Source organism: Lolium rigidum, chromosome 5 (assembly GCF_022539505.1).
Source record: "Lolium rigidum isolate FL_2022 chromosome 5, APGP_CSIRO_Lrig_0.1, whole genome shotgun sequence".
In the NCBI taxonomy this organism is placed as follows: Eukaryota; Viridiplantae; Streptophyta; class Magnoliopsida; order Poales; family Poaceae; genus Lolium; species Lolium rigidum.
In genome coordinates, this window is record NC_061512.1 from 200244142 (window position 1) to 200258371 (window position 14230).

General features: G+C 43.7%; 1 protein-coding gene and 1 long non-coding RNA gene across 2 annotated transcripts; both read left to right on the forward strand.

The window, feature by feature from the left end:
- The first annotated feature begins 856 nt into the window (after nt 1-856).
- LOC124658291 lies at nt 857-8717 on the forward strand. The gene is made up of 11 exons (XM_047196661.1): nt 857-1074; nt 1200-1476; nt 1582-1767; nt 1934-2086; nt 2455-2892; nt 3203-5287; nt 5748-5893; nt 5984-6139; nt 7272-7506; nt 7593-7900; nt 8343-8717. The coding sequence occupies exons 1-11, from the start codon at nt 968-970 to the stop codon at nt 8635-8637; spliced, it is 4386 nt and encodes a 1461-aa protein (XP_047052617.1). The 5' UTR covers nt 857-967; the 3' UTR covers nt 8638-8717.
- Nucleotides 8718-8726: 9 nt separating this feature from the next.
- On the forward strand, nt 8727-9439 carry LOC124658292. Its single transcript, XR_006989111.1, has 2 exons — nt 8727-8943; nt 9024-9439. It is a non-coding gene; the product is annotated as an uncharacterized LOC124658292 (long non-coding RNA).
- Nucleotides 9440-14230: the final 4791 nt, after the last annotated feature.

Below are 14230 nucleotides of genomic sequence, written 5' to 3' on the forward strand. Positions count from 1 at the left end.
CGCTCTCTCGCTGACACACCGGTCCCCACAGCCTCCTCCTCCCCCGTCCCAGGGCCGCCGCACACGTAGCTCTCGCCGACTGGTCGACACGCGCGCCAAGCCGCGATCCGGGCCCACCAATCAGCCACACAAACCGTGGGCCCGCCCTTCGATATAGCGACGAACTGCCAGAGCTTTTCGCTCGAAAGGCCCAAGGCAAGAGCTCCTTCCTTCCCGTCGACGTCGCCGCATTTCCCTTTTTCCCAATCCGCCTCCGCCTCCTCTCTCCACCACCGAACCTCCGCTGATGCTTCTCCGCCCTGCCCCCTCCCCGCCGCGCCCCCGCCTCCCCTCCGCCGCGGCCCACCGGAGCGCCGCGCCCGCCCCCGCCGCCGCGCCCTTCTTCCTCCTGCTCCGGCGCCGCCAGCGCCGGCGGCGGCACCGGCCCTACACCCTCCTCCGCGCCTCGCTCCCCGACCTCCTCGCCAGCCTCCCGGCCTCCCTCGCGCTCGTCGGCCCCGCGGCGGCGGCCGCGGCCGCCGCCGTCGTCTCCTCCCTCGCCTCCCCCGCCTCCTACCTCCGCACCACCCTCCCCCCACCACCCTACCCAAACCCCTCCTCCTCCCCCTCCCCCTCCGACGAGGCCGCGGGCGACTGGATCCTCTTCACCACCCCGACGCCCTTCAACCGCTGCGTGCTGCTGCGGTGCCCCTCCGTGTCCTTCGAGGACGGCGGCCTGCTCCTCGACGGCGTCAACGACCGCCTGCTCACCGACGACCGCCACTACGTCAACCTCAGCCGCGGCCGCATCCCCGCCGCCGCGCAGGGCGCCGGGGCCCCCAGTGAGGAGGTGTCCTACCAGAGGGTCTGCATCCCCGCGGAGGACGGCGGGGTCATCGCGCTCGACTGGCCCGCCAATCTCGACCTCCACAAGGAGCATGGCCTCGATTCCACCGTGCTCGTCGTGCCCGGCACACCCGACGGCAGCATGGACAGCGCCGTCCAGATGTTCGTGCTCGACGCGCTCAAGAGCGGCTACTTCCCCATTGTCATGAACCCCAGAGGATGCGGCGGGTCGCCGCTTACCACGCCCAGGTAACATCATTCAGCCTTATTTTACACTCTGCAACTCTTGATGGTGGTTATATACAAGTTTCGAGGTGTGCCAGTGCTGGATATCTTGCCTAACATTGTAGGTTCTAAACAAACTGCTTCTGCAGGTTATTTACAGCGGCCGACAGTGACGATATATGCACAGCAATAGGCTTCATAAACAACAAAAGACCGTGGACGACAATAATGGGTGTTGGGTGGGGGTACGGTGCCAATATGCTGACAAAGTACCTTGTCGAAGTTGGAGAGTCTACTCCTCTTACAGCTGCTGTTTGTATTGACAATCCTTTTGACCTACAAGAAGCAACCAGGTCGTTTCCTCATAATGTAGCTCTTGATCAAAAGCTCATGGCTGGCTTGGTCGATATTCTGCGTGCTAATAAGGTTCTGGCACCACACTCTATACTCCCGTGAAATGGTCCGAATAATTAACTCCATTTGTGAGAAGTCTTTCTAAGGTAGTCGATATAATTGATGTTTTTTTTTCAGGAACTCTTTCAAGGAAAGGATAAAGACTTTGATGTTCAGAAAGCTTTGTCAGCCAACTGTTTGCGGGACTTTGATGGAGCAATATCCATGGTTTCACATGGGTTTGCTACTGTTGATGATTTCTATGCGAAAAATAGCATGAGGCTATCAGTTGCCCGTGTGAAAATACCTGTACTCTTTATACAGGTATAAGTTCAAAATATAGTTTATATGATCAATGGTATACCTTATTCATGTCACTACATACCATATTATTCTAATGTCAAGTTATCCAAATGTGAAATACTGATCCAGCTTCAGGCCTTGTCAACATCATTTATCTAGTTATCTAATTTAAAGCCATGTTTTGCAGAGTGATGATGGGACTGTGCCACTTCTATCAGTACCACGCAGTTCAATATCAGAAAATCCTTTTACCAGCCTTCTCCTTTGTTCTTGTGTGCATTCCACTGTCTTCACCTTTGAGAGGTACACTGCGTTGTGGTGCCAGAATCTTACCTTAGAGGTAAACGTTTCATTTTCTTCATTTTACTCCCTGTGGAGGCATTTTTTGTGCCATCTCAAATAGGAGTTTATATGCATATTTCTGAGTCTTCACCATGATATCTTCCCCTCCCCCTTCCTGTTCTGTTGGTGTGTGCTGAGAGTATGGGCAAGCACGTGGATGCTCACTCATGATGGGCTTAAGCGTTTCTCCTGGACCTTTTGTTTGATCTACTAGGAGTTTTTAACCGTTGACAGATCCATTTTAAGCAATTGAACCGAACACTACTTCTTGTAGTACTCCATAGTATCTGACATTCTTATGGATCATGATTGCAAGTACTTATTCCAGCTGTCACTTTTAACTTTTTTTTTTTGGGATTTATGCAGTGGCTGTCAGCAGTGGAGTTTGCGCTTCTGAAGGGTCGACATCCGCTCATAAAAGATGTAGACATCACTATTAACCCATCCAAATCTCTAGCATTCATTGAACCTCAACCAGATAACAAGAAGGTCCCAAAAGATAATAATTTTCATGAGCAATCGCAACTGATTTTTTATAATAATGTCCCACATGGAACAAATGGGCTGCTCACTGGTTCTCCAAATGAAAATGCCGGTACTGAAAACAGTGGAAGTGGGCTGTTAGAAGATAATGGTTACATGGATAGGGTTAGCAAAGATTCGGATGAAGAAGAGTCACAACAAGAGTCAGAAGAGAGTTCTGAAGATGATGAAAGGGGTCATGTACTACAATCCGCAAGTCTTGCGATGAATATGCTGGATGCTACAATGCCTGGTACTCTCGATGATGATCAAAAGAAGAAGGTAGATAAGACTTACCAGATATTCTCTGGTGTAGTAAAATTATCCATGCATCATAACATTTCATTTACAAAAATATAGGCCACTCCCTAAACATCCTAAGTTTGTTTTGACAGTGTATGCATCCTAAGTTACTTTGCTGCACGATGTTTAGTTTGTTTGTTTTATTATTACTGATGGAGTTCTTGCAAGATGCTCTAACTTACCTCTTAAGAGGTAAGACCGTAAGAGGCATATTTAATCCTAGCCGTGCATTGTTCAAATGTAAATTTGGCCATGCCAAGCTTCTTACATGTTTCTTTCTTGTCATAAGGTTATGATGGCAGTGGAACAAGGTGAATCTCTTGTGAAAGCTCTAGAAGAAGCTGTACCTGAAGATGTGCGTGGAAAGCTTACAACTTCTCTGACTGAAATTTTACAATCTAGACGAGGCAATTTCAATTTAGAGGCACTGAAGCGTGGCTGGACTAGTGTAAGATCATCCACCCGGTCAGGGGTCCAAGAAAAGGTCAAAGAGTCAGATCAGGAGAGTGGACATAAGGATGCCAAAATGCTTGATCAGGACAGAAGTGTTACATCCATTGGCGAGGGAGACCAAAAGGACACTAATTTGACCTCAAGCGACAGGAATCCTGGAGAAGGCACTGATCTATTACAAGGAAAGCCTTACCAACCTTCTGGAACTCTTGGAACTGGAATTGAAACAGGAAGTGAACAGACTCAACTCAAATCAGAGAAAGGAAACTCTGGCTCTGGAGTAAATGAAAGCAGTGAAGAACAGCACAGGGCCGATGAGGGAAGTGAAACAGCTCCAAGTAATGTTTCGGATAATCAATCAATGACCAACTCAAATGGGGCTCCTAGAGAGCAAGTGCAGTCCGAAGATTCTACAGCAGAGCCGAATCCACAGTCTAATGCGATAGATAAGGAAGGTGATGCAGTTCGTGCCAATGAAGATAAGGCTGCACATAATGTTGTTGATCAGAGCATGCAAGTCTCTAAGCCAGAAGAATCTAGACCTCCCCCAGTTAATGTGACACAGGCATTAGATGCCTTAACTGGATTTGATGACTCGACTCAAATGGCTGTCAACAGTGTATTTGGAGTTCTCGAAAATATGATTGACCAGTTTCAAAAACATCGTGACTCTGAGAATGGGGACAATTCTGAGGGAACCACTGATGAACCTTCTGTAGATGAGACAGAGTCTGATGTGACAGCCAATGTGGACAATGAGTTGAGTGGGAAGGAAAAAAAATCATCCTCTGATCAGCCGCAACATAGTATTTCTGTTGAAGCTCGTCCAATAATGTCTGAGGATTACACTTCTGGTGAGACTGTTTCTGATATAATCGTTCCACCTTCGAAAGGAAAGGTAAGAGATTCTCAAAAAAACAAACATGGGAAGTATGTGAATGGTGATATTACAAAGCAGGGCAGTGACTCACCTGATTATTTATTGGATATAGCTGCCAATCCTTATTTAAAGGTGCAGCATGCTTTGTACCTTCATGAGTATCTTTCAAGACAATTGCAACTCCAGTCACCAGATTTGAACTCAGCAACTGATCTTTTCCTTGATCCGCAAGAGGGTAAATGGAAACTAGCAGATCAAATGGACAATCTGCAAGACGGCATTTCTAAATCTGACAAGCATAACAGCATTGAGGAAGAGATCGAACGTGCAGATTCCTCCCAAGCTCTACCTAGGAGAGACAATGTTATTTTTCCATCATACTCGGTTCTGGGGAACTTTGCAGGAAATGAGAAGTTGCCTGGTAATGCTTTGAGACAGACCCTCACATACTTCATTACTGATGAATTATCAAATGTCCTCAAAACTGAAGTTGGTCGCAAATTGGGGCTTAAAAGTACCGAGAAACTTCAAAGAAGACTTGCACATGATGTAGAAAGACTCGCTACTCAGGTTTCTAGAACTATTGTGCGCGATTGTGAATTATACAGAGCTACATCTGTGCAGAGAAATCCAACAACTGTGAAATTTGGTGTGGTTCATGGAGAAAATGTCATTGAAGCTGTATCAACTGCAGTTCAGCAATCTGATGATCTGAGAAATGTTCTTCCAGTTGGCGTCATAGTTGGTGTAGCTTTAGCATCTTTAAGAAATTATTTCCACGTTGGTGTCTCTAAGCATGACAACCTTACAAAAGCTGCAGTGAAGTCAGGAATTTTAAATGAGGATCTTATTGTTCAGGATGCAGACAAAGCAAATATAGATAATCCATCCTCCAGAAAAAAACTAGAAAATACAGATCATCATATTGAAAAAACTGGACAGCACAAGCAGCAGGAGATAACAAGGTCAGAGGGTAAAGGCATGATGGTTGGGGCTGTTACAGCTGCACTAGGTGCCTCTGCCTTCGTAGCACATCATCAAGTAAGTAAATAATGCCCTGTTGTTTCTTTCTTGTTCATTGTTCCATTTGTGCGTATGTGCACATGCACACGCCTTTAGATCATGTTTAAATGTAGTTAGATGAGGACATAACATGCCTTTGGATCATGTTTAAAGGTAGTTGGATGAGAACATAGCAGTCATATTTCGACATTTCTCTTATCACTTGAATCAAAGACATGGATGATGGAGTTAGTCAAGCTTTTTGTTTGAACGTCAGTCCAAATTTCTTGTATAGGCATAGTATATTATCAGGCAACAGGTACTAGTTCTGGCTTTTCAGTTGTCACGAGTTCAAGTAGTGCACAGAGATTGATCTGTATAGCACATTACATGTTACACCAAAACAGAGGCATACTGCAAATTTAAAATCCTAATTCTTGTTATGGAGATATTTGATTTAACATTTTTTAGTAACAACACATATTTTCTTATATCTCAGCAAAAGGAAGTTGAGGAGCATGAGATCGACGGAACTGAACAGGAAAAGAGTCAGAACAACTTAGTGAGCAGCTTTGCTGAGAAAGCCATGTCTGTTGCAGCTCCTGTAGTACCCACAAAGGGTGATGGTGAGGTTGATCATGATAGGTCTGTTTAATGTTCCCATCTCATTTATCGTTTTTATTATCTCTTTGTTATCTCTTGAATACGCTTACCATGTATGACTTTTACAAGCAGGCTCGTTGCTGTTTTAGCTGAACTTGGACAACGAGGTGGAATTTTGAAATTTGTGGGGAAAATCGCTCTACTCTGGGGAGGTATTCGTGGTGCTATGAGCTTGACTGACAGGCTTATCTTGTTCTTACGTATCAGCGAACGTCCCTTACTCCAGAGGTCAGTTTTTTCAAATTCTAATTCGCTCCAAAAATAGAATAAAAAGTTCACATGTCACTATCCCATAGATTATGATAGAAGGATATAAAAGTTTCTAAACAACTGGCTAAAGTGCCTCTGAATTGCAGCTGGCCTCGAATGAGCCCACCATAATTTCCAATCATTTGAGTATTCCAAACTTGAATCAATCATATTATTGAATGACCTTGTGAAAGTGAAGTAGTTACCGACTTGCTACGTGACAACTCAATCACAACTGCTTGATTTGTCTTTAGTGGGGATGATGAAACGACTACCAATCCAGCATCATGACCAACTGAACGATTTAGGAATACGTGTTACATCTTGTTTCCTGCCTGAACCACTTCGCATGGCATGTTTACTTTGCCATTTCAAGTAGCTATAGATGGTTGAACATAGTGTTTCCATCTTTCCCTGTTACAGTTGAGCCAAGCTGGTAGCCTACATACAATACAAATACCTGATATGTCTGCAGAAGCGTTATGAGATGTAACCAATGTTTGACGAGTCATATTTTCTTACGTTTTTTTACACTATTTTCATCAAACCGGAAGAAACCACAGGCATATTACACCCAAAAGAACGCCCCTCCTATATTTGCACCACACCCCTCTATGCAAAACACTTAGTTAAACAACTACACCACCATCTTCTCATGCTCCTCCAAAGTTCTATCGCGCCAGCACCTTCCTGGCGTGCTTTTCTACTGGTATCAAAGCTCGAGTCCCAAATCCTCCAGCAAAAGGCCTTGCATGTTCAACTATTTTTATCCACTTTTATACTAAGATCAGAAGTCCTTTCCTTTTTTATGGATTCCAGAGACTCTCCTTAAATTTTCGGTTCAGCCAACAGATTTTACATGCCACTTAATTGCACTTCCAAAATAATGGAACTGTTGATTGTTTATTCATATATCACTACCAGCATTATCAGTGAGCGGCTCACTCTGGACTATAGTGGTTATTTGAACAATGGTTTGCTTGAATTTGTTCTTTTACAGCAAGTTTATGTGAAATAGTGAACACTGCATCGATATATTAAACCTATTATAGCTTTTCATGGTGATGTCTTCTTATCATGTTATGAGTAACTCGTCCTTTTCAATTCTTAGGATCTTGGGATTTTCCTTCATGGTACTTGTTCTATGGTCTCCTGTTGTGATTCCTCTACTGCCAACACTTGTTCAAAGTTGGACAATAAGCGCTTCAACAGGAATTGTTGGAGATGCTTGCATTGTTGGCCTGTATGTATCTATAATGATACTTGTCATGCTATGGGGAAAAAGAATACGTGGCTATGAGAATCCAGTTGAGCAATATGGGATGAATCTTACATCTGTGTCAAGGGTATGATCATTGCCTTGTCTTGTGCTCAAATATTTGTCGAATGCTGCCTACACATTTATATATGGCAGCTTAACATTTGACTGCAGGTGCAAGAATTTCTGCAAGGTCTTGTTGGAGGCGTGGCTGTTGTTTGGTTGGTGCATTCGACAAGTATTTTACTTGGCTTTGCAACTCTTCGAGAAGGGCCCTCTTCGTTCTTAGCTAGACCATTTGATCTTGTCAAATATTCAAGTAATTCCTTGTTGCTAGCTCTTAGAGGGTTTATCACAGCAACTAGCATTGCTGTGGTGGAAGAAGTGGTTTTCCGATCATGGCTTCCGGAAGAAGTTGCGGTTGATCTTGGTTACTACCATGCCATTCTGATGTCTGGACTTGCCTTTTCTCTAATTCACCGGTATATCCATTCAAGCCACAATCCCTTCTGTTATTTTACTGCTTTACTTTTTAAAACGCAGTTCATGTTATTGTCGGTAATTCTCTAGGCAGTCATAACTGAATACTAATGAGCAACTGAGTGTGGTTTGGGAGGCAATATTAATTACGTTGACACATGCCACCGTGGTGAGGTGGGTGGGTTTGTGTGTGTGTTCTAAACCTTTTTTTTGTTTATGGTTTGAAAAGCAATTCTAACATTGCACAAAAGAGAATGAGTGGAGTGAACCTTTTCTTATATCGTTTCTGGACTGTAGAAGAGCCCAATCCTACAATTAAAGCTCGATCTCACCTCCTTAAAAAACAAATTATGTTACATTTTTTTACTAATCTAGCATGGATGGTTGTGCTACCAAGCAAGAAGTAACAAACATGATTTTGACGTTTTTGCAAATGAATGGCAGGTCTCTACCTTCAGTACCAGGTTTCTTGCTACTTTCTCTGGTGCTATTTGGGCTTAAGCAAAGAACGCGAGGGAATCTTGCTGCACCAATTGGCATGCGTTCTGGAATTATGACTGCTAGTTATCTCACAAGAAGCAGTAGTATCATTACATTCAAACCTGAAACACCATTATGGATGATTAGCACATACCATCTGCATCCTTTCGATGGTGCAATTGGCTTAAGTATATGTGCGTTACTTGCTATTCTTTTCTTCCCGCAAAAACCTGGTCAGAAGGATACCTCTCTCTCATGACAATCAGGAGGACCCAAAAAAAAAACTCTTGAGGTGAGTTTCAACAAGATCTCATGGGCGGAAAGTTAGCACTGAAGGTTTGCTCTCAAAAATTGCTGGTGTACTGTAACTTGCTCAAAAAGATCACCCAGTTAGCTCCTCGTTAACACTGAAGGGTGCTGCTGATGAATTTGGGTTTATGCGGGATTAATCACTGGCAAGCTTATATGTCACTCTTTTCATGACTACTATGGATGAACTCGCAATATATTCAACATGGTACAAGATAAACTCCAAACGTGGATGATTTATTTGATTCGTTGTAAGGTATGTATGTTTTAACTAAAACTGTACTTAATTTCTAGTCTGCTAAATTGCTAGCTAAACTCTCCTCAATTGAAATCCAGGTGTATGGATGCCTTGGAGAGAGACATCAGACATGATAAAATAGAAGTTCGATACTTGTGCCCTTTTGCCGAGTATGCTGTGCAGGCAGTCTGATTTTGCTCCCTTTATAGTTATACTGACTAGTTGACATATAGGTTTAGTCTGTAGATATGATTAGTCCCCTTTTCTGTTTTACTGAAAATCGGAATGCAAGCATGCCCAAGTTTTTTTTCGAGAATTGATGCCCAAGTTTCGAGGTAACAATTTTTGACAATACACTGTATGTAGAAAATAGGCACATGATAGACTTAGCAGATATGTATGTTCCTCATCTTATCACTGTAAGTTTAACTGTAAATGTAATGCTCCCCTCATGTAAAGGATGATCTTTTGAGATCTACAAGCAAAATATCCAGATGTATTATACATTTATACCTGTATATACTCTTTAGCTGTCTTCTTCAGAAACTATTGTCTTACACTCTAGTGATCATCTGTTTTCTTAGTTCAGAATTGATCATGGGAATTGCTCTGAAGTAATATGAAACCTTAATTCTGTATGTTCTGCTTATTATCTGATCTTCATGGAATAATATATAGGGTACAAATGGGAAGAGACTTGGATTACAAGTCAAAGTTGTAAGGTACATGGCTTAAACACAATTGTATCTCTAATCTGCAATATAGTGGATAAAACAGAGGAAACCTCAGTCCGGCTAAATACTCAAATCATTCTCCAGAAATAAACAAGAGTTCAAATAGCGCTGAGCAGCCTTCGGCACAGAGCAGGAACCGAGCATGCTCTGCTCCGTCTCTCTCCTCCCCTGAAAAACAGAGGCGGCGGCTAGGGTCTAACCTAGCAGCTACGGCCATCTGCCTCATCCTTGCCCTCTACGATCAAAAATCGACGAGTTTCTGCCTCCTTTGCTAGCTGCTCTCTCGTGGGAGGAGCTTGGTGATGTAGAAATGTTCCTAAAGTTAAAGTCTTGTCAACCAACATCATCATTATTGTAATGTCCCAGGTTTAGAGACAGGTAGATTTTAGAAAGGGATGTGCAACGCATCGTAAATTTTGGGGAAATTTCGCGCTTTTAAAACAAAACTGCATCGAAGGGGGACAAGTTTCTCTCTCGACACCTTATAGGGTTAGGGTTTCGAGAGTGCGACAAACTTGCTTCTCACCTAACTAAATTAGGGTTTTGAGAAGAGAGGAGAGTATTGCATTATAATTTAAGTTGCATGATTGAATTCAATTTTAAGTTGCATGATTGAATTCAAACCTAAGTGGAATTTGAATTTCAAATTCAAACATTAAATAAATACCCATAATTCAATTATGAGAAAATTCATTAAGTAAATTATAAATAATACACATTATGAACAATACAAATAATTAGTAAAGCTCATTAGAGAAAACCTTGAGCTTTATTGATAATAACACAAGATACATTGTCTTTACAATATTTAGAATTGAGATATAAAAGATTACAACACATTACATTAATTGAATAGTGGAAACTAAAGTAGGAAAATAAAGAAAGATTACAACTTAATGAAATTTCCTAAACTACAAGTTAATCTTCATGAAATCTGGGATCTAGATGATCTTGCACATCATCTTGATTATCTTTTAGTTCCCTGCACACAAACACAACAAACATAAGTTATGCCAAGTGGCATTGCCACTTGGCAGGTTAGAAGGAAAATGGAAATGGAGAGGATATATCAACTCTGCCGAGCTGATCCTCTCACAGCCAAGTTCATAGCATCAGGTACACACACACACAAGCTGCTCACACAGCTAGTGTGCATGTGCAACAGCAAACCATGCTTGTGCATGCACAACAGCATACACACACGGCCAGAGTGAGTCATCAACAGGTGCCAGGCACTGCTGTCGACCAAGGGAGCCAAGTGAGGTTCATATAAAACCTTTTCCACCACCAGAACCCTAGCTGTTCATCGGCAGCAGCTTCACAGGGTAAGAACACCAAGAACAGCAAGAACAGGTGAACAGCTAGAGCTGTCTCACCTATTCCAAAATCACCACAGAACCAACTCAAGCATCACCAGCTTGCAAGGAGGAGCAGGGCAAGCATAAGATCAACATAGAAGCAATCCTCTACATCAGCACATAAATCACTAGGAGCTGGAGTGAGGTATACCAATAAATCATGAGCAAGCAAGGTTTTGCTCATACTAATCCAGCATATGCATAAGTCACAGAAGCAAAAGAAGGTAGAACCCTGCTTGTATCATCATCTGGCTACCCAGCCATTTGGTGCAAGCAAATGATGAATAACCAGAAGGAAACCATCCAGCGAACACTGGTTGTGTCAACACAGTGACACAACCGAGAGAAATCCAACAAGGATTTAATCCCTATCTAGCCACCCAGATTCACTTAGCACCCTACAGCTAGCTAAACCATCAGACAGATAGACCATATGAGGTCTATTCTTGTTTGTCAACAGCAAAGCTCACTAGAAATCCAACAAGGGACTCTCCAGTGAGGTATCCATTAAGCCACAACCAGCCACAGAAAGGTGGGGAGCTACCATGACAACACCAAAGGGGCTGTCAGGGCCACCTCAAACCACAGCCAACACTTAAGCCACCACATCATCACCCAATAGGGTTCAGTAGTGGGCTAGGGTACCCAACCAGTGGTTGGCATCCATCTAGCCCTACCAAATTCAAGTAAAATGATCACTACTGCTAAGCAGTTCACATCAATTATCTATGTGATCAAGCCCAGCAAGATAGATAATTGAAATACACAAACAACCAGTGATATAGACACTTGCAAATGACCTAGAAGATCACTGCAAGCCACATCAAACACTTGATCAGGCAAAGCCTGCACTGAACACAAGGCATCGTCGATACACCATCACCAGGACAAGCACCAGACAGTCACATGCATTAAGCAAAACAAGCAATAAACAAGCAGCTGTGGATCACTTGATCACCAAAGCTTATTAAAGCATGCTAAAGCCTGCTAGGATCAATTCTAGCATCATCACAAGGCCCAGACAATTAAATTAACCATGTAATTGAACAATTGCATCACAGATAAGTGAACAAAGCATTATAATTGTATCCAGAAGCACTCCATCAAGGGATGGAGCCATGTTAATCCAACAGACTAGGCTCAATTGAGCATATCCATAAATTACAGCACAGAGTTAGCACACAGGGGCACTGGCACTTGCATAATGCAAGGATCCTGCATAAGGATCAAGCCAGGAGCCAAGATTATGCACACACAAGATGTTCCTGTGGCAGTAGCAATGACAGGAGCAAGCCAGTAGGCCATGAGCATCACTAGATGCTCATGAGCAATTACAGGAGGGCCACAGCAGAGATACAACATGAACAGAAGTAGCTAGGAAACATAGAAGCAGGTACTGATAATCAAATAGAGCCAGAGCAACATACGCACAGCCACAGCAAGCACAGCAGCAAAGCACATAGGTAGCAATAGCAGCAGCCAGTACAGAACAGCAGCCACACAAAGCCTAGCACAGCAGTAGCCTCACGGCATGGCGGCGTCTCCAAGAAGAGGAGGAGCCATTGCTTGCTCAAGCACAGGAGGAGGAAGGTCAGGTGAGAGAGAGAGAGGAGGGAACCACTTACAGGCGAAGCAGAGAAGCGCAGCCATGGCGGCACGGCGGCACACGCCGGGCGAATGGGGGCGCCAGGCCAAGCCAAGCCAGGCACCACCTCGCCGCAACGCCCGCGCAACCACGGCGAGGCGCACGGCCGCGCCACGGCGCCAGGAGCGTCGGTGGTGACGAAATCGCCGCAGCACATCATGGCAGGCGAGCAGAGGCGACGGGGACGAGTCGAGGAGGCGGCGAAACCCAGATCGACGCGGACCAGAAGGTGCGCCATCGAACGGCGGTTCGATTGGCACCCATCTCGCCGCCGGCGAAGGCCGGAGACGGCCGGGATAAAGCGGCAACGGCGGAGGCGATTTCGGCGTCGCAGGAGCTGAGAGGGGATTAGGGTTTGGGCGACGCGGGGGAGACGACGCGACTGGGTCGGTTGGACCGAGCCCAGTGGGCTGGTCCAACCTAACCAGCTCGGTTGCCTGGCAGGTGGACCCGAGAGGTAATTTGGTCACTTCCAAATTTCTTTAAAAAACACAAACTTTGACCAAATTCTAGAAAATCATTATAGCTCTAAAAAAATAATTAAAAATATGAAAACCACTCAGTATTAAAAACTCTATCATAATAAAATATGAAATAGAATTTTTGAAGTTAACCAAGAATAAGTTCAAATTTGATGATTAAAATAATAATTTAAATCACACAATTTATTTTCAATAATGAAAATAAGTCCATAAATTCTTTTGGACTCTAAAAACACCTTGACAACATTTCAAGGTTGTATTTTGCCCTAAATAAAGTATCCCTAAGTTATTCTTAGTATCAACCTCTCACATGAAATAATAACGACATCGGAAGGGGGGAACAAACCCTAAAAATGGAATCATGCATCAATGCTTCTTTAACCATTGCCCTTATCGGACAATGATGCTATTTTTCAGCAACGAGAGGACAAGGGTCAGTCCACACCATCCAAGCGCAACACTTTGCAGGTGTTCGAGCAAGTTCATCACTTGCTCATGTCATTTGAGTATCTTTATCAAACTACTTGCAAAGTACTATGATTATCACTATTGCATAAAAACCAAAACCACTATTTTCATAACTATGAATATGACTATGTGGTGGGCAATGGAACCATGGATTGTGTTGATATGGTGGAGGTTCCATTGCAAGGGTTTATATCCATCTAGGATTTAACAACAAATGTCGTCCAGTGATTCTTGTGCCGTAATACCCGTGTTAACCATAAGATCTGGAGTGGGACGGAATAGTCAATCGTATTTCCACCTCTTGTACATTAACGGATGCGCTTACCGTAATGGTTGTATCTTGCGGAGCAATTGGTGGGTGGGGAGCCCCTTCTAATTCCCCACGGTATAGCTGTTGCTTACCGTAGCGGTTGCTGCTTGCGGAACAATTGGTGGGTGGGGATCCCCTTCTAATTCCCCACGGTAATGTGGTTGATGACCCACAAGTATAGGGGATCACAACAGTCTTCGCGGGAAGTAAAACCCAATTTATTGATTCGACACAAGGGGAGACAAAGAACACTTGAAAGCCTTAACAGCGGAGTTGTCAATTCAAGTTGCACTGGAAATAGACTTGCT

What these genes read in the sequence shown, in the direction of transcription:
- LOC124658291 (XM_047196661.1), top strand. Translation starts at nt 968, where the DNA reads ATGGACAGCGCCGTCCAGATGTTCGTGCTCGACGCGCTCAAGAGCGGC. An exon ending in GAACGTCCCTTACTCCAGAG is followed by an intron (nt 6,140 to 7,271) that starts GTCAGTTTTTTC and finishes TTCAATTCTTAG; the next exon opens with GATCTTGGGATTTTCCTTCA. An exon ending in ATCTTACATCTGTGTCAAGG is followed by an intron (nt 7,507 to 7,592) that starts GTATGATCATTG and finishes ATTTGACTGCAG; the next exon opens with GTGCAAGAATTTCTGCAAGG.